General features: G+C 42.5%; 1 protein-coding gene across 1 annotated transcript; it reads right to left on the minus strand.

Moving 5' to 3' along the window:
• Positions 1 to 4478: 4478 nt before the first annotated feature.
• LOC102263795 (nuclear RNA export factor 2-like) lies at positions 4479 to 11969 on the minus strand. The gene is given in 18 exon segments (XM_014532281.1): positions 4479 to 4665; positions 5199 to 5271; positions 5847 to 5889; positions 5994 to 6109; positions 6214 to 6272; positions 6395 to 6502; positions 6582 to 6637; positions 6718 to 6777; positions 7392 to 7428; positions 9527 to 9636; positions 9809 to 9916; positions 10035 to 10123; positions 10260 to 10329; positions 10443 to 10523; positions 10638 to 10742; positions 10853 to 10936; positions 11535 to 11688; positions 11917 to 11969. Coding segments are annotated over 18 exon segments (1578 nt in total). The 5' UTR covers positions 11955 to 11969.
• Between the last annotated feature and the right edge of the window lie 9425 nt (positions 11970 to 21394).

Raw genomic sequence — 21394 nt, forward strand, 5'->3', positions numbered from 1 at the left:
CGACCAGGGCCTGGGCCAGGGAGTAGCCTGCAACCAAGGTACATATCCTTGACCGGAATCAAACCTGGGACCCCTTGGTCCACAGGCTGACACTCTATCCACTGAGCCAAACTGGCTAGGGCTGAAATTAAAACTTTTTAACTAAAAGCAGTTTGTGGTGGGTAGTCATGTCCTGGGCCCACATCTTCTCTGACAAAGGTCGATCTTTATCCGAACTGAGCCTGTCTGTTGTCTTTTTGCATCTAAGATAACATATTTTTGGAATGTCCAAGTAATTTTCCTCTTTTTGGACCTCTCAAAGCACAGCATTCTGTATAGACCAAAAATCCCCTTCTAATTACTGAGTTAATTGTTGAATGTTAATTATCCTATACCCACCTATGTAAAAAAAAGTATGTATTTATCATTTGCTTTATATCCAATCCCAGAGGTTTCCCCCACTTTGCTTTCTCCTGCCTCCCTAACCTGTAACCAATGGATTTTGTGTACCCCACATATGCCTCCTCTTTTGATTGTAATGCATAAAATAAGACACAAAACTGCCATTCTCCAGAGCATTATCTCAATCCATTAAAATTTTGCTTCCTGGCAATTGTCGACAGTTTGGCTCAAATAAACTCACAAAAATTCTTCACAGGTTTGAATGTTTTTTATCTTGACATTTATACATTTTTTCTTTTTTATTGTTTAAAGTATTACAAATAGTAGTACATATGTCTCCTTTTTTCTGCCATTGACCTCCCCCTGGCCTCCCCTACCGTAGTACATGTCTCCTTTTTCCCCATTGACCTTCCCCTGGCCTCCCCTACCCCCTGGCACATGCCTTCACCCCCCCCTCCAGTGTCTTATGTCCATTGGTTATGCTTATATACATGCATACAAGTCCTTCAATTGGTCTCTTACCACCCCCTCAACCCTCCCCTGCCTTCCCGCTGTAGTTTGACAGTCTGTTTGATGCTTCTTTGCCTCTGTATCTATTTTTGTTCATCGGTTTATAATGTTCATTTTATTCCACAAATGAGTGAGATCATGTGATATTTATCTTTCACTGACTGGCTTGTTTCACTTAGCATAATGGTCTCCAGTTCCATTCATGCTGTTGCAAATGGTAAGAATTCCTTCTTTATATAGTAGTCTAGTATCCCACTGTGTAGGTGTACCACAGTTTTCCAATCCATTCATCTGATGATGGGCATTTAGGCTGTTTCCAAATCTTAGCTATTGTAAGTTGTGCTGGTATGAACATAGAGGTGCATATATCCTTTCTGATTGGTGTTTCTAGTTTCTTGGGATATAGTCCTAGAAGTGGTATTACTGGGTCAAATGGAAGTTCTATTTTTATTTTATTTTGAGGAATCACTATACTGTTTTCCACAGAGGCTGCACCAGTCTGCATTTCCATCAGCAGTGCACGAGGGTTCCTTTTTCTCCGTATCCTCTCCAGCACTTATTGTTTGTTGATTTGTTGATGATAGCCATTCTGGCAGGTGTGAGATGATGGTACTTCATTGTTGTTTTGATTTGCATCTCTCAGATGATTAGTGACTTTGAGTATGTTTTCATATGTCTCTTGGTTTTCTGTATGTCCTCTTTTGAAAACAAAAGTGACATTTACTTTCTGTTGCTTGTAAGCTTGTTACTTGTTGCTTTATATGTTTTTGAAGCTGTCAACAGGTGAATGTAAGTTCAGAAATTTTATTTTTAATAAATTTTCTTTTATGATTAAGAAGTGGCCTTCTTCATTTGAAATATTACTTGATGTCTATTTTGCCTGATAATATTACAAATAAACCATCTTTATCTTAGTTTTACTACTCATTGCTATTTTTTACCATCACTTAACTTTCATCCATTATGTGACATGCTACTGTACCTGCTTTATGACCTGCAAAGGGCTGAAGCATGTTTATAATGCCTACATTAGACTGTATGGGCTGCCATAACAAGCAATCATACCACAGACTATGTCTATTAATAACAGAATTTTATTTCTCATAGTTCTGGAAGCTGAAAGTCCAACATCAAGGTGTTGGCTGGTTTGGATTCTTCTGAGGCCTCTCTCCTTGGCTTGAAGATGGCCACCTTCTTATTGCTTCTTTATATGGTCATTCCTCTGTGTATGCATAACCCTGGTGCCTCTCTGTGTGTCCCTAAACTCTTCTTATAAAGACAATGGTTGGATTGGGTTAAGGTACACCATAATTAAGCCCCTAACTTCATCACTTCTTTAAAGGCCCTATCACCAAATACACACATGTTCTGAGGCACTGGGAGTTAGGGCTTCAACATATGAAGTTTGAGGGATACAATTCAATCAATAGCAATGCCTGATTTAAAATGACATTATCATAAGAGACTAGAGAGCAGAGACAGAAACAATGACACAGCAGGAAAGAGTATGGTTTGTTAGGCGTCTATTAGCCTCCAGCTTCTCCAGTTCATAAGAGTCTCTGAGGGAAAATAAGTCCCAGGCATTGGACTTAAAATTTTGCACTGCTACTACTCAGCCTGGATACTGGTTGGGAATCAGTATACTATACTAGTAAATAACCATCTGTAATAAAAAAAGACCCCGAATAGCCACAGCAATCCTGAGAAAGAAGAACAAAGTTGGAGGGATTACAATACCAGATATCACCTCTCCAATAAAACATTTCTATGCCTCAGGGGAAAGAAAGCTATGATACATTTACACCACTGAATACTATGTAGCAATACAGAAGAAGGATCTCTTACTCTTTGAGACAGCCTGGAGGGACTGGAGAATATTGTGCTAAATGAAATGAGCCAGTCAGAGAAAGACAAGTATCACATGAACTGAAAAAAATTGATCCAGAGACACAGAAGCATGGAACAGATTGTTGAATCTCAGAGGGAAGGTGGGAGTGTGTAGGTGTGTGGGAAGAGATTAACCAAATAACTTATATGCATGACCAATGGATGCAGACAATGGTGTGGTGAAGGCCTGGGGAAGTGGGGAGTGTGGGCTAGAAGGGGTCAATGGGGAAATAAAGGGTACATCTGTAATACTTTCAACAATAAAGATACATTAAAAATAAAATAAAATACACTTCATTTTCAAAGTTGAGCTATCAGCTGTTAAAGTTTGTATACATTTTTGGGACTATATATATACATCTCTATATATCTATATATCTATATATCTATATCTATATCTATATCTATATCTATATGTAGCTATAGATATATATCACACATAGACACAGACAAAAGTATGGTGATAGCCAGAGGGAAAGTTGGGGGGCAGGGAGAGATGGAAGAGGTCAAAGGGGGAATAAATGGAGATGGAAAGTCCCTTTACTTTGGGCACACGATGCAGTGTGCAGATGGTGCTTTGTTGAGTTATACACTTTAAATCTGTATAGTTTTGTTAACCAATGTCACCCCAATAAATTCAATTAATATAAATAAAAAAATAAATAAATGCTAGAGACTGCCATGAATGAAAGGGAAGACTGGACCTTCTGGTCTTGGCCCTGTTGGCTCATGGTTGGGACAGGGGAAGAGCAACCCAAGACACAAAACATACAATTTGCAATGTAACTCTTTAATATGAAAATAAACAAGGATCTTGAGTGGGAAAAGTACAGAACAATTGGCAGGCTTCAAGGTGAACTTTGGATTCCTGGTTAGTCTGGCTTCAACCTTAGTCATGGATGTGGCCTCAGGTTGCAAGAGAGATATAACAAATACGATGAGGATGAAAATGAGAGCACCTAAGGGCTCATTCCTGGGCTTTGTTTACAAGATCCTAGGTCACTGCATGAAGGCTTCCTCTGGGATCTTGCTCTTCATCTAGAGAAAGTCAAGAGAGAGCATTGGGATTACAGCAGAGCAAGGGGCACTAAGATTCATTCCCAGGCCACCTGACTTCTGTCCACTTGGCCTTGCTAAAAGCCTGGGACCCGTTTCCTTTTATCTCTGAATTCTCAGACTTCACTTTTTAATGAGCTGCTATCATCTATTCACTGTACTAAAAGCACTTATGGTGGGGGAGGACAGATGACCTCTCTTAGGACCAAAGTGGAGACACTTTGACCTCACAATGTCACTGCTAAATCTTGCCACAGAACGAAGCCTCCAAATTTACCAAGATGTATGCACCAGAATGACCAAGTAGCACTCCATGTAATGTTGAAAAAGCAGTGGAAGGACAAATATCTATCAATAATAGCTTATGGCCTACTTGATTTCAACTGCTTAATGTACAGTTCTTAGAAGGAATAAGGTAGCCTAACATATACTTACAGCAAACTATGATGGTGCTAATAATTAATAAACAAGTTTCAAAACAGCATGTCCAGTAGGAAAACTAGATGTTATATTTCGATGTATTAGCATAAAATTAAGGTATTTTTCACATGAACTCTTGTAAAAAAAAAGATCTAAAATAATTACCTGCAAGTTCCCACTATTCAATCCTTCCAGCTCCCTATTATCCCATGCACACCCATCACTCACTTCTGAGACCACTAGAGGCTCATCTGAGAAAGGCTGAAGGAAATCTGCACAATTTCCTGCTGTTCCTGAGAGAGGGTGGGCCAAGTGCTGCAGGAAGGTGTGGGCACTTGGGTAGAAAACGCACTTTGAGTCTCAGTTGGGGTGGCATCCCTCACAAACAGCTCATCATTCACGATGAACATACTAAAAAAAAAAAGATATCTCAGATAACTGATGGATGGACAACCCCACACCCTCAACAATGATCCTGCTTCCATTGCCACTCAGCAATCAGATTCCTCCTATACCCACCTGTATCTGCTCCTCAGATTCCTTTTCCCTTCTCACATCCCCAGCCTTGGAGAGATTGTCTACCCGCTTCACTAGATTTGTACCCCTAACCCCACTGCATTTACTCAGTGAAACAGCCCAAGGGAGAGGACAATCTAATCCCATTTTCAGAGGAAGACATAGGTCACAGAGAGGGTCATGTGATTTCACTCAGGTACAAATCTAGTGAGTGTTGGCGTCATGAAGAGAACCTGAAAGAAACCTGAAACACTTTCAGTGTTCTACCTCCAGAGCCCAAGCTCTTAACCCCTTTGCAGGACTGTTCCTTGGATCAACCTGCTGGCTTCCCACAACACCGAGAAAACCCTGAGAACATGCACTGCCACATTCCCACAGCCCTGAGCCTAGGTTGGGCTGTATGTTCCCACCCAGAGCATAACACTCACCTGGAATCGCTGGCAGGGGTAGTGATGAAGGTCCGGGTGAAGGCACGCACAGAACCCTGAGACCTTCCTTCCACTTCAACAACAACAAACAATAATACCCCCTTAGGGTCACACATGCTTCACACACTCACTCAGCATTCCCAAGTCAGGGTGGGACTGCATACTCATGCCCAAGGAGACAACTATTTTCTGGGAGTCAGGGTGCAAGGAATAGGGAGGGCAACATTAGGAGCAATCTGCTTCCACTGAGAAGGAACCTACCATGCCCTGGGCCCTGGGACAACCACTTCACTAGTTCATTTGATTCATTTTTGGAAGCTACCCAAGGGGTGTGTTTTATTATCCCCATTTTGCAAATGAGGAAAATGAAAGGTTAGATAATGGACCTATGTTTGCACAGTTAGGATCTAGGATGACAGCCATCAAACCCCACATCTGTGTACCCATCACCCCAGCTATGCAGGGCTGATAGGCATGGATGCAGGTCAGACCAGGCTAGTTTGGGGGCAGTGTCTGGAGGCAGGAGAACATGGAGGGAATAAGTAAGAAAAGGAAGGAATCAGGGAAGCTGTGAGAGTTCTGAGAGGGAGCCCAGCCAGGAGGAAGGAGCAGTGGGGGACCTGGGGAGGGGTCTCTACACACACTCACCTTCCTTGAACACTCCGTTGACACAGAAGAAAAGCAGGCTTTCCTGAACAACAACAACAAAAAGACCACATGTGCTCAGTCTCCACATACACTTCACTCCCAGCTGCATCTTTCTGGGCCTGTCCCAGGGAGGAAGAGGGTGCTCACCGACTGCAACCACATGTCCACCAGGAAGGAGTTGAGATCATGCTGTGTTTTGGGAAACACACAGAGAGAGCTCACAATGTCATGTTTTGTACGTTTCAGCAGCTGAAAACACAGATCTATGGAGGAAGGACAGAAAAGGTCAGGGTTGCCACATCCTGGGGCCTATGACTGACCCTTCATGTTCACTTTCCCTGCCCAGTATTCCCCATCCCACACGCACTGGAGTCCTGGAGGGTCTTCATATTCCTGGTATCCTTGAAGTACTCAAACAAGCTGTTTCTAGGGGGGGAAAAAACAAAACAGGATGTGGTGGTCCGACCAGTGGGGGTGTTTCCAGGAGCTGGCAGATTTCTGCTGGGGAGACACATTCCCCAAATGAGAGTGTGAACTGTGATACTCACGTGGTTGGGTTGTTTTGGATGAAGGGAATGGTCAAAGAGAAGCAGGCCTCATCGTGATAAGCACCGAGGAGACTCTGTCTGTCTCCAGAGTCATAGATCAAGTAATATCTGTGAGGGGACAATGAAGACAGTGTACCTCTAGGGACTGGGTCTCAAAGGGGACTTGAAAACTTTCAGGGGTACTTACTGCTGCAGGAATTGCAGGACTTGAGTCTTCATCACATCAGATCCTTTATATTTTTCCTGGAATCAAAGACATTTGAGACCATGTGGCTGATAAAGCCTCCTTTACAATAGCCCAAGTGTTGATCTTTCTTCCTCACCTTTATTAAGTAGTGTCTATCAATGTCAACAGCAATCAGTGGGAGTAAATCCTGGCCATCCTGGAGAAGGGAGGGGTAAATTAGTAGTATAGACCAGGGAAGCAGTCCTGGATAACTATGGGAAGGATGTGCCCAGAAGATGGTGAAGGTGAGAGGTCAGGAGTGAAAAGCCCCAGGAAATTCCATGGGCAAGTTTCTAGTGGGCATCTGCATCATGAGATCCTGGAAGTCTCTACTGTTTATTTTTATGACTGACTCTATTACAGGTGTTCCCCCACCCCCACCTTTGTCTCTCTCCGCCCTGCAACAGCACCCTCCACCCCCGCCCACGCCTTCGCCACATAAATGTCTGTGTCCATGGGACTATGCATACTACTTTATGCAACTTCTGTGTGTGTGTCTGTTTCTCTCTCTCCCTCCCTCCCTCCCACCTTCTCTCCTTGTCTTTCTATCTCTATGTGTGTGTGGGGGGGTACATTTTCATAAAGATCATCTTCATGTCTTTTTCAGAGATCTCCCTTTTTTGAGGGAGAGGGAGGAAAGCCTTATCCATTTTGTCCCCTAAAATGGAGAAGGCTCTGATGCAAATAGTAATCTAAGCAAGACACAAAGGGCTTGAGGGCAGGTGTGGAGGTTGTCAATGTAAGTAAGAGATGATGACTGTAAGCACTTACCAAGCGTGACAAGTTGGGGAAATATTTCCTGATGGCGCTGTCCAAATGCAAAAATAGAAAAAGTGGTTGACAGTTTAGATTGCATTGCTGTAATTTACTTAAAATATTTATGGAATGAACAGAAACAGGTGTTCTGCCCACCCAGAATCCCCTTTGCCCTCCTCAGCCTCAGATTTCAAGGCTTCTGGGTCCATTTCTCTGCTGAGCACTGACCATCTGCCATATGGAATCTCTGAAACACACAGTCTTCACACCTTCACATTCATATTACCTCCTTTCCTTCCTGCGCCCCTCACTTTTTCCCTCCTTCCCTCTCTCTCCCTCCCAATCCTCCTGGTTAACTCCGGCCTAGAGGGCCCTGACTCCTTCCCCAGTGCCACAAACCACAGCATTTGGATCCCAGACTCCAGAGCTTCTTCCCCCTCCCTGCCTCCCTTTCCTCCTTCCAGGCCACACTGATGGCTCCAGAGAGAAGAGGGAATGGGGTGGGGGCCCAGGGCTCTGCCACCTCACTGGGGAACCAGCATCCTGCCATGAACAGCACATGCCCCAAGGATGGCCCAGGACTCTGGGGCAAGGGGGTGATGGAGGGAGGGATTAGGAGACAGGGAGTGGAAGGGAGAGGGATGAAGACAGAAAGAGAGTGAAAATAGGAGCAGAGATTGGGAAGACATTGAAGTGTAGAGACAAAGGAAAAACAGAAAGAAACTTAAAGGGAAGGGAAAAAAGTTCTGCCCTGGCAGTGGGGGTGGGGTCAGAGAAGAAGAGAAGAGGAAAGGGATATGGCTCCCCTGCAGCAGCTCTTTCCTTCATCTGCCCCTGGCTGGCCCTGGGTCTCCAAGCAGGAATGGAAAGCATGAGTCTGTTAGCCTGTTAGAATGTTGGTTGAGCCTTTGTCACCTGTGGGAGCTCAATGTGAACTGGGCATGGGAAACATACCACCCACGGGATCAGGACAGCTTCCCAGAAGGAGTAAAGGGCCAGGCCCCAGCTCAGCTTAACCTTGGGGATCTGTGGCCCACTCATATAAAAACCACCTTCTCTCCTCATGGCCTCTGTGCATCTTTGTCTGTCTTAGTTGGTTTCTTTTCTGAGGAATCCTACCCATGTCAGGCTACCCAGGGCTCCTCTAAAGGACCAGGCAGGTGATGTGTTGTGTGAAGGAAGGGTCAGTGGCCCTTCTATCTCTTCAAACCCCTCTGCTGTCTGCCTTCCACTGCTGCCGCAAGAGGCCCCCTGCTCATTGCTGGTGGCTCACTTCTTCTTCTTTTTTTTTACAATCCTCACCCAAGGATATTATTTGAGGGAAGGTGTGGAGGTTGTCAATGTAATGTAGTTGATCATTAGAAAGAGAGTGAAAGGGAGGGAGAGGGAGGAGAGAGAAACATCTCTCTCACATCAACTGGTTGCTTCTAACCATGTACCCCAACAGGGGCCAGGGATCTAACTTGCATCCAAGGTACATGCTAAAAACTGAAACCCTTAGGTCCACTGGCCAACACTTCAACCACTGAGCCAAACCCGCCAGGCGGTGGTAGCTCACTTCCAGCCCCTTGACTAGGGAACTCTGGATTCTACCAAGGATGGCTCATTCCTAGTATTGCACTAAAGAAACGAACTGGGCCTTAGTCCTTGGCATGGGGTGGGAAAGTCCCCGTGTCAACCTGGGATTTGAGGGGAGACCCTTTACAAGCAAGGGGAAAAAAGGTTCCTCCCAGAATAGATTGGGGATACTCTATCATCTCAGAAGCAGGAAGGACTGTCTCAGCATGAGTCTGGGTGGAGAAAGTTTCTCAGTCCAGATCAGCAGTATCTACCTCGAGGCTCAACACTCATAGTCCTGGTGGTAGGAGGAAGGGAGCCCTGCATCCTGGAGCATGTCTTTGGTGGGCATGCCAGAGAAAACTAATGCAGAGTAAATAACCACACTGGAGACAATGAGCACAGGTAAGCAGGTCAGAGGAAGGACAGAAGACCTCTGAGCACAGACGAGGGACATAGAGAAGAGAAGGTGGGGCCTCTAGCCCTCCCAGAGGAGCAGGGCTGCCACCATCTGCGATATGGTACTGTCAGGGGTAGTTCAGGCTTCCAGAAGTCAAAGGACCCTAGGAATGGTGAGAGGGGCTCACACAGACCTTATGTAAGTGCATTTCTCTGAGAAGGTGTGGCACAGGGGGTTATCTTCCAGCCACAGCTCTTCCAGTTTCAGGCCTTTAATCTTGAACAACTCCCAGGTAGAGTTAAGCTGAGAAATATAGGGGAAAAACTGAAAATAGTCTGAGGAAAAAGGGACATCCCAGCTCCTGAACCCACAGCCCACTCCTTTTCCCACAGGTACCTTCGCTTACTTCCTGTCATCACTTTAATGAACACTACCACCCACTCTCAACCCATCTTTGATCTGTCCCTCTTCTTACCTCATTTTTGGAAAGGTCCAAAATCTTGACGGTGGGTGCCATCTGTGCAATATCAGACAGGCCATCCAGCTGGCACAGTCTGTTGTTGTGTAAGTTCAGGGACAACAGCTTTGGGGAAGAAGAGGTAGAGTGATGCTTACTATCTAGGACCTCAGAGACAAATCTGCCCTCTGTCTCATCTGTTCCACCCCCTACCATAACACAAGCACTAGGTCTAGGGCCTCACCTCAGGGAAATTCTTTTTGATGACCTGCAGGGTGGCAGCCATGCAGTTTCTTCTATTCAGGATTATAGCAACATCATGGTCCACCAAGTCTTCAGGAAGCCAAGAGTAGGAAATCAAAAGGCTGAGAGAGGTCCAGGACAAGCACCAAATCTTCCCTTGTAACCATACCTAAATCTCCCTCCCAGGCAGAAACTTCTGCCCTAGAATTACTGCTGTCAGCTGTACCTGGGTCATAGCGGAGCAACTGGAGATCAAGAGCTTTCTGAGAGATGTCATATCGTTTGCACATGGCCAGCTGCAGAGTGAGATGGAGAGAGAGGTCTGAGGCTGTGGTGGTGACAGGGAAATCAGGGTGGAGGAGGAAGAGCTTGGTCTGGGGGCAAACATGTACCTTTGAGTCTGCATTACCTTTAGTTGTTCCATTTCTTCTGGCTCCAACTTATCCCGCACTGAGTAAGGTACAGCCGACATACTGACAAAGATAGCTATCTGCAGGAAGAAGAGGTGGGGTTAGCACCAGGAACTCTAGTCCTACAGAAAGTGACCAGCTCTGCCTGTCCTCCTGCCCCAGGACTAAGTACACATAATGGCCTCAACACATACCTTCCGGTTCTCCTGGTCACAAATCTTGTAGCTGACATCCTTCAATGCTGAGGCAGTGCTAGCATCTTGAACAAAGAACTGGGCCTTGTTTTTCACGTAGTGAAACTACAGGGAGTTGAAGGCAACAACAATAGTGTCAGAGGCCAAGGGCCCCAGCTAAGTCAGATCTCTCCCCCTTCCCTGTGCCCCCTTATCTGGCTTCACCATCCTCTTACGTCCACTGAAGTGAAGGGGACACTGCAATGGCTCTGGATTGAATCCATTAGCCACGTCCTGTCATACTTTCTTCCACCGGCAACCTAAGGGCGAAAAGGGCATGGAGACAGGAGGGACAGCATGAAAGAAGGCTGGAGAACAGACCCAACACAGTGTTCTTTTGCTATCTTCTACTGAGCTTTAAAGGGCTTCTAAAGTAAAGACCACTTGCATGATTTCTTATGTTTGTGACAAATATGGAGTTCTTAAATCCATTATCTCTCCATTTGAAGCTCTCCTCCCCATAATCAACTTAAGGTGTTAGACATGTTCTTCCTTTTATAAAGTTCTAGGAGATCCTGTCTAGGATACTGCTTGGCCCCTCAGATGTTTTCCAGAGACTCTACCCCCCATCTCCCACAGCCAGCTTGGGCCAAACTGAGATATCTAGTGTGGACTTGCTCCATTTCCTTGGCAATAGTTCCACCTTTTCTTTTAGACAGCCCCCTCTGTTTTCCACACAGTCAGTCTGTTTCCTTATATTGCTTCTCTAAATTTGCCCTTAGATGGAGTAAGTAATAAAAAGGACAAATTGTAAACTGTCCCCAGCAAAGTATCGAGTGTCTCTACATGAGACCACCGTAGTGCACCTGACCTTTCTCTCCTGCATACTCCATAGATTTTTTTTTTCAGGATACTCACTGTGACCTTGAACCAATTCCCCATGGTTTGATCTTGTGTATTCTCCCGCATTTCTCTCCTGAAATATTTTCTATTATGCAACAGAGTAACATGGAGATGGCCTCCATTATGCCATTGCACTCTCCTCTTCTCACGTCCCATGGTATACGGAGTGCTGCAGTGGCGGGAAATGGAGAGAAAAAGGGTGGCCATGAATGCTAAGAAAGTCTTCTATGCATCCTTCATCCCTGACACCAGGACTGCAATTAGGATTGCTCAACCATGGTTTCACTTCTAATACCCTTCAGTTTCCCAGTGAGAGAAGAAAAACAAAATTGCAGGCAGTGAGAGTTGCACAGTCCCATGGGCTTCTACATGCAAACCAGGCTGCCCAGTCACTTACTGTCTGACTTGGTACCTCTGGACTGCCCTCTTCTCCATGTATCCATAATCCTTCAGGAAGTGTGGAGGCTGATATCCACCATGTTGATAACGACGGTTCCTGTTGCGAAAATTACCTCGAAAAGAACCCCAATGGTTCTTTCTTCCTTGAAGTGAGCTATAACCATCATTGTCTTCTGAAACAAGGAACAAAAATACAAGTGTGGAGACACATCTGTGCCCAATTATCATGTACCATGTCTTGGGCGAACACTAAGGCAGGGCAACAAAATGCCAACCTGCCCTAAGAGATCAATCCCACAAGTCCCAGAAAGAAAACACCCCTGCCTGTCCAGATATCTGACAGATGGTGCTATCAGGGGAGAAATGGTTCAGGATGAGGAAGGAGGAGCAAGAGCAGGAGGAGAGGAGATAGGAGGAGAAAGAGGTAACTGTGTGAACCTTTTAATATGGTGCAAGATCTATAAAGAACAGAGGTGTGTCCATGGGTTAGATTAGATGCCAGCCATACATCAGGAAGGCATGTGAACCTTGCCTCTCAGAGCTCTCTGACAACCCCTCCAATACATGGGAAGCACCCTCTCTCATGCTTCCCAAACCCAATCAGCCACCACACTGATTTCACTAACACTCAGCAAGCTGTGCTTCTTTTTCCATTGTAGTACAAGCTTTAATGTCAGATGGAGCGGAGGTACCAGCCTCTAAACTGGCCTCCTCCATCCTGCCTTGCCCTCAACAATACTCTACTTGAAATATCCAGAGTGCGCTTTCTCTTTGCTCAGTCTGAAATGCCTTTGAGTTCAGGAGACAGCTCTTTCTAACCTCAGCTCTTCTGTAACAAGGGTCTGAATGACAAACTGGAATGATGTTTCAACTATCATTTCCAAATCTCTAGGGATACTTCTTTTCTCTTCCTATTATTGATTTCTAATTTGATCCCTCTATGGTCAGAGAACATACTCTGTGTCGTTTCAATTCTTTTTAAACTTTTGGAGGTTTTTTTGATGGCACAGGAGATGGCCTGTCTTGGCAAATGTTACATAGACACTTGAAAAATACTGTACTCTGTTCCTTTTAGACAGAGTATTCTATTTGTCAGGTAAATCCTGTTAATTTATTGTGTTATTCAGATCTGCTATGTACTGATTTTCCCTCTAGTAATTCAATCACTTACTGAGAGGGGGTATTGAGGGCATTACAAAATAATCAAAGAACCAATCCAATAAGTCTCTTGTAAATTTTCTATTTTATTGTAGAATGTAGCCACAGGTATGCTCATAATATGTGTTGTTTATATTGCACTCTATATTCACTCTTAGGAGTTGTGTTGCTGTCCATCCTTCCCCCCACAAACACTCTCACCAACATATGTAATTCAACATGTGGAAGGATATGGAAGTATTTTTTTTGGCATCTACAGAAATAAGGTACTCTCAATTGTCTCTCTTATATGTGGATTCACTAATGATATATTTTTTAAAAATATATTTTATTGATTTTTTTACAGAGAGGAAGGGAGAGAGATAGTTAGAAACATCAATGAGAGAGAAACATCGATCAGCTGCCTCCTGCACATCTCCTACTGGGGATGTGCCCGCAACCAAGGTACATGCCCTTGACCGGAATCGAACCTGGGACCCTTCAGTCCGCAGGCCTATGCTCTATCCACTGAGCCAAACCGGTTTCGGCAGCTAATGATATATTTTTTTTTACTACATTCAACTGAAACTGTACCAGCAGACAACACCGGTGGTTTGGAGGGACTGGAAGATTATGAGAATTATACTGTTAGAAACCAGCTTCCTTTGGGGTCTCATATTTAATGTTCTCTAAGTTTGTGTATTGTACATCCATTACTCCATATTGCCTCAGGGCCATTTATGAGTAAAAAATCATTCACTGCTGATCATTTCACGACATACTGATGACAATCAGGCCTCAAATGAGCTCCTCTGGGAAATCACTGCTGTCACTGTGTGGCCCACTGTCAGGACAACCCAGTAACTCACAGCCTTTTTAGACCTTCCATGTGTGGCACTGATAGTGAAATTATGACATTCTGATCTCTTATATCCTTGCTGATTTAAAATACATGTGTGTGTTTGTGTTTAATTGATTTTTTAAAGAGGGAGATGAGAGAAAAAGAGAAACATGTATGTGAAAGAGAAACAATGATTTTTTGCATCCACACACACCCCAACTTGGGATCAAATCTGCAACCAAGGTATGTGACCTGACTGGGAATCGAACACACAAACTTTTGGTGCATGGTATGACACTGCAACCAATGAGCCACCTGGCTAGGACACCCATTGTGATTTTTTTTATTGTTGACACATTTTGATTTTGATTTAAATTTCTCTGTTGGTTAGTGATGTTTCCTTCTATTACTTGTTTGTGGTGTGTGTGTTTTTAACTTATGAAAGGGTATTGTTGACTCATGTGAAATGTTAACAGCTGACACCAGAATCTTCTTCCATACACCCATCTATTTTCTTTCTCATTTTTTAGGGGATTTGTAACAATGAATATAAATAACACGTATTCTTCCCTTGCTAAACACCAGATATTATGCTAAGTTCCTGACCTAGTAAAGCTGAGACACTTATGAGGTTTAAGTCACAGGCATTTCTCCAGGTATTTTCAGTGTAGTTCTATATATTAACACAATGCCTGCAATTACCTCATGACATAGAGACTATTACTATCCTCAGTTTAAGGACAAAAATTTGTGTGAGTCACCATGAGGTCAAAGATACTTGACCCAGATAATATAATTTATTATTAGGATTCAAATCCTGACCAAGCCACCTCAAATCCTATGCGCAGAACCAATAATGTGTGACTCTGTGTTCAGGCTGAAGTGAGGCCTGGATGGGACTCACTCAAAGGCTGTTAGGCAGTGATGGGTCCAGTGTCCCAGACTAAGATGCCTAGAACTCCAGCTGTCTGTTGAAGAGACCCATCATTGCACACAGTTCCCCTGTACTTACATCTTTTTTTCTTACACTCCATGGGAACTGTTTCTAACAGGTGTGAGGTGGTATCTCACTGCAGTTTTGATTTGCATTTCCTTAATAGTGTGGTTGAACATCTTTTCATATATATGTTGGCCATTTGTATGTGTTCTGGGGAGAGGAGCAATGGCCCATTTTTTTAATAGGATCATTTGTTTGTTTAGTGTTGAGTTGTATTTCTTTATATATGTTAGATATCAACTCCTTGTCAGAGTTGTTATTTGCAAATATCATCTACCATTCTTTTGGTTGCCTTTTTGTTTTGTTGTTGATTTCTTTTGCTGTGCAGAAGCTTTTTAGTTTGATATAGTCCCATTCATTTGTTTTGGCCTTTACTTCCCTTCCCTTGAGGTCAACTTCAACATTGAAATTTTTAAGGTGGTTCTCAAACTTGTTTAAACAATTCAGCCGCATAAGGAGATTGAAATAATCGCTAGCACCACTCCACACCCACAACACTTAAAGTACAATTGGGGTGAAATCCAGACAAATATATTTTTAAACTCTCCATGTGACTACAATGTGCCACTGAGGTCAAAAACCACTGTGTTAAAATATCAGCTTTTGGTGTATGCTCGCCATAAGTTCCTAGGAATGGTTTCCATCTTATTTTACTGATTTTCTTCTCAATGTTGTTTTGGGATGCTAGTGATTCCATAAGCTTAGATCAGGGGCTGGCAAAGTACAGCCCATGGGCCAAACCTGGCTTGTGGAAAAATTTTGTGGAGCCTTTAAGATAACAATGATTTTTACATATTTGAATGTTTGCAAACTCAAAATAATATTTCTTCAGAAGAGAAAATTATTCGAAATTCTGACGTCAGCATTCATACATCAAGTTTTACTGCAACACAGCCATACTGTTTCTATTGCGGCTTTCACTCTACAGTAGCAGAGTTGAATGGTTACAACAGAGATCAAATGACCTTCAAACATTTATGATCTGGCCCTTTTCAGAAGAAATTTGTTCAGCTCTATCTTAGAACAAGTGTCCTTCAAGCAAGTGCACAGTAACTCTGGTAGCTCAGGAAGATGTATGTTACTTGTGACTTCATTGTAGGGTATTTTCTCAGTAGTCTATGGTTTTCTGGGTCAGGTGTGGGAATTGAGTAAAGGACCATCATTTGCCATCAAGATGGCTCAAGTCCCCAGATCTAGTGTGTGTGTGTGTGTGTGTGTGTGTGTGTGTGTGTGTGTGTGTGTGTGTGTGTTTTGTTTTCTTCTAGTTTATTATAAGCCATCTTCAAAGGTTGCTATAGCTCAAACCAGGAAAGCATGTAAGAATGTCTACAGCCCAGCCGGTGGTTGAACACTCACCAATGAACCAGGAGGTCAAGGTTTAATTCCTGGACAGGGCATATGCCCAGGTGTGGGCTTGATCCCAAGTTGAGGGTGTGCAGAAGGCAGCCGATCAATGATTCTCTCTTATCATGATGTTTCTCTCTCATGCCCTCTCTGAAATCAATATATATTCATATATGTGTGTGTGTGTGTGTGTGTGTGTGTGTGTTGAACTATTTGCCAACTCTGCCAATTCATAGTGTATTTCACAGAACCAATTTATTTTTGCTATTGTAAATGGTATATTCAGTGAAAATGTTATTTTTTATTTGTTGCAATTATGTTCTATACATTAGTCTTATATCCAATAAACTTATTAATTGCTTTTACTCTGTTTGTAAATTCTCTTGAGGTTTATATAAAGACAATTCTACTTATAGTTTTGTTTCTTTTAACATTTATACAATTATTAATTTATGTATGCATGTATTTATTTTGCATTATAGTAATGCCTCGGAGTCTCAGTTTAGATCTTGAACAGAAGTGATTATTTGTGAGTCATTTTTGCTGATTCTGATTTAAAATGGAATGCTTTGTCTTTCTCTGAATGGCTTATGTTAATTCATTTGTATACCTGAAAACTATATAATTTTATTAATCAATATCACTCCAATAAACACAATAAAAAAGCAACAACCGCTAAACTACTAGGGATCCTTAATAAAAAAAATGTTAAAATTGATTGAGTTAGCAAAAATGCTTCAAAAATTTAAATGGAATGCTTTGAATGTTTCACTATTATGTATGGCATTCATTGTAGTTTTTAAAAAAAAATACGTTATCAGTTTAAAGAAGTATTTTTGTATTCCCAGTTAGCTGAGAGAGTTATTGGTGTTCTTATTCAAACTTCATTGGTTGTTGAATTTTATGGTATGCCTTTCCCCCTCCCCCCGCCAGAATCTTTGTGATAATCACCCTTTTCTTACTCCCTTACCTTATTAATGTGTTAAATTACATTATAGAACTCCTGTTAACGCACATTGCAAGTTTGGGATAAACACAACTGTGGCATGGTGTAGTATCTGTTTTAGCCATTGCTGCATTTAGTTTGTTATTATTTTATTAGTAACCCTGTGCACGAATCTGTGTGAGTAGCTTGCTGCTGCTTGCCTCAGCTGGCCACCCCACCCACCACCGCTGGTAGCTCTCTGCTGCTCATAGCTCACTGCCCCACCCTCCTGTAGCTCTCCATCTGCTGCTCCGCCCTCCTGTAGCTCTCTGCCGCTTGTAACGTTATGGTGTCCCAGTTAATTTGCATATTCCTCTATTATTATATTAGATTTACATTTTTTATAATTCTATAACTAATATTGACCAGTAATTGTGTCTTCTAATCACTGTTTGGCAAGAATACAGTTAATATTCATATTTTTATTTCTTCAATATAAAAATTTTTTCCTAAAATTTATCCATATAAATTTTCAAATTATTAGACTGTTTTATATTTTACATCTTTACTGTAAGTGCAAGCATGATGCCTTTTTCATTCAAAAGTTACTTATTTTTGCCTTCTAATTTTCTTGACCCATTACACCAGAAATTTATTTTCTTATATTTTAAAAGCACTAACATCTAGCACTTTATTCAACTTTTTCATATATTATCAATTTCATTAATTATTGCTCTCATTTTTATTATTTTTCCTTGACAATATGGAAAGATATGAGATTATTTTTTTAAATATATTTTATTGATTTTTTACAGAGAGGAAGGGAGAGGAATAGAGAGTTAGAAACATCGAGAGAGAAGCATCAATGAGCTGCCTCTTGCACACCCCCTACTGGGGATGTGCCTGCAACCAAGGTACATGCCCTTGACCGAATCGAACCTGGGGCCCTTCAGTCCCCAGGCCAACACTCCATCCAGTGAGCCAAACCAGCTAGGGCTGAGATTATTTTTATTAAGTATGAAACAAATGAACAGTCTCTCATCTACCATCAGGTTTTCATGGATATTCAAATATGCAATACATATATTAACTTGGAAATGACGTGTGGCTTACCATCATGTCTATTCAATTTCATTTTTGGAAAATCAGACAATTAAGGAAGATAGACTGCAGCATTGTAGTAAAGGAATTTCTATTTTAAGTATATATGAACTTCATTTAAGAGGACAGCATAAATGTTCAAAGAAGTAGTAGTAGAAAGAGCATGGATTTGAAATATATATGTGTATTTGGAATATGGTCTGTCACTTACTACCTATGTATCTTGCTCTATGAGTGGGACATTGTACTTGTATTATACACTAGAGGCCTGGTGCATGACTTCATGCACTGGTAGGGTCTATCCACCACCCCACTGGGGTGAGGGGCCACGGGTGGTTTGCCGGCCAGTCCCACCCCCGATCAGGGTGGGGGAACCTGCTGGGGCACAGGGCTAGCCGGGATGAGGGGGCTGAGGTCGTTCTGGTCATTCTTCCATTCGGTCACTGGGCTTTTATTATATAGGACTAGGGGCCTGGTGCACGAAATTCGTGCACATTAAAAGGGAATTAATTAGAGGAAATATTTTAAAAAAAAACCGGGGGGGTGGGGGGGAATGCGAGCCTCACATCCCCAGGCCCGTTGCTGGGGGTGGGGACTCATGCCTCATGTCCCCGGGCCAGCACAGGGGGTGGGGACATGAGCCTCACATCCCCGGGCCATTGCCGGGGGCAGGGATGTGAGCCTCACATCTCGGGCCTGTTGCCGAGGGCAAGGATGCAAGCCTCACCTCCCTGGGCCTGTTGCCAGGGGCAGGGACACAAGCCTCAAGTCCCCTGGCTGGCGCAGGGGGCAGGGACACGAGCCTCACATCCTGGGGCCCATTTCCAGGGTCAGGGACATGAGCCTCACATCCCCAGGCAGCACAAGACCCCGCCCACCGATGCTGCAAGTCCCCGCCCACCCACTCCTGCTGTGCACACAGCCTGCTGATCTGTTGTTTCGTGACGGCGTCCCAACCAATTTTTATATTACCTTATTATTAGATGACTTCCTAATGACTTGCACTTATACACTTATTTCTTGCCATCATGATATTAGAAACATACTTATAAACTGGGGTTATGGAAAGAATGAACAAGTGGACAGGTTAAGCGTGAGAAGTAAGATAAAATCAGGTAAGGAGAAATAAGTAGTTTCTTATGAGCAGCGTAAGTTACACATATTAGTAAATGTACATTACATTGTTCTAGGTATACTTAGGTACACAGTATTAGTGTGGTACAAGAGAATTAGTTTGAACAGTGTCTCCTAAAATGTTTTCCACAGCACACTAGTACCTCAAATGGTCTGTGGAAAAGTGTTCCATTCCCATATAAGTAAAGGAAACTACCTGCTTTAGACTGAATGTTTACATTGCAACCTAATCTCTAACTTGATCTGAAGATGTGGCTTTGGGAGGTGATTAGATCACAGTGGAAGTGCACTTATGAATGGAATTAGTGTCATTATAAGAGACCCAGAGACCTCTCTTGCCCTTTCTGCCATGTGAGGACACAGGAATAAGACAGCCATATCTGAACCAGGAACTGGGCCCTCATGAGACACTGACCCTGCCAGTGCCTTGATTTTGGACTCCTCAGCCACCAGATCTGTGAGAAATAAATATCTTCTATTTATAAACCACCCAATCCATGATGTCCTGTTATAGCAGCATGAACCAACTAAGATACTACCCTCTCCTTGAGATATTAGCATATTATCTTAAAAATATGATATGGAAACCCTTTTACCTTCATTTCTGTATGTCCCATATTCCTTTAATGGAGGACATTTTTGTTGTTGCTGTCTTTTAGACATAGTGTCTCTTAATAAACCTGGAAGTGCTGAAATGAGAGAAAAATAAAGTGGATATAATAAAATAATAGCACAAGTGATAACATTCCTTAGCCATCTTTCATGCAATATTTAAATACCCATAAATGTAAACATATTCCTTACTTGCTGAATTTTACTTATTCAGTATCATCTACATGTTTATTAAATGCAAGTATCACATATAATTTCACTTAATATGTTTTTCCTTAAAAAGTTAGTGTTTTCCACTTGAAGAAAAGCAGCGAGTTTTAAAGGAGTCTAAGAAGCAATGGTTAGAAAATCAAAAGCAATAGTGTTTGGTTAAACTAGTTTAAACCATTTAGGGAACCCAAGCACAAAAAAGATTATGGCAACCCACTCCATATGCATTTATTTATTTATTTATTTATTTATTTATCCTCACCCGAGGATATGCGCCCTGACTGGGGATCGAACTTGCAGCTTAAATATCTGCCCTGACTGGGACTTGAATAGGGAACCTTATAATGTATGGGACAATGCTCCAAACAACTGAGCCACCTGACCAGGGCCCACATGAATTTTAAAGAAACTATTGAGCAGCAAAGTAAATATAAGAAATAAATTCTGATTCTTCACATGATGGTACTTTCACACTTTTATTTAAAAAATCAAATTCCTTTAAAAAATTACTTCTCTTTCCTTCCCTCTCTTTCTCTAGAAGCCAATATGGAACAGAAATTAAAATCAGATTTGGAATCGGTTATACAAATTGGCATCTGAGAGGTCTCTGGTGTCCTTAACCAGAGTAAGCCATCACACTGCACAGACACTGAATATGGGAGGGTGGTAAGCAAGAGCAGAGTTAGTTTTTTTGTTTTGGTTTGTGTGTGTGTGTGTGTGTGTGTGTGTGTATGTTTGTTTATCGGAAGTTCTCTTTAAACCAGAGATCATCTCATTTCGTCTTCACATGAACCTTATAAGGCAGGTACCATTATTATTCCCATTTTGCAGATGAGAAAATGAGTACAAAGAAGTAAATTATTTGCCTGAAGTTGCACATCTGGTAAGTGGCAGAGTCAAGAAGACTGAAACTCAAGTCTGGTTAACACTTAACCACCAAGAATATGTTTCTGCTGTATAAATATTGAGGGTGGAGCAAATGGCCACATTCTACTTCTAAAAACCCTAATTTCTAGGTTTTATATGCACTCCCACGCAGAGTATTCCTTGGCTATTTTATTTTATTTTATGGGAGAGCTACTTTTTAAAAATCCTTATTGTGAGAGTATTACAGATGTCCCCTATTTCCCCCCACTGCCCCCCTCCACGGGGTTCCCGCCATGCTCCAGTTCTTC

Source organism: Myotis brandtii, unplaced genomic scaffold, assembly GCF_000412655.1.
Source record: "Myotis brandtii unplaced genomic scaffold, ASM41265v1 scaffold87, whole genome shotgun sequence".
Classification (NCBI taxonomy): Eukaryota; Metazoa; Chordata; class Mammalia; order Chiroptera; family Vespertilionidae; genus Myotis; species Myotis brandtii.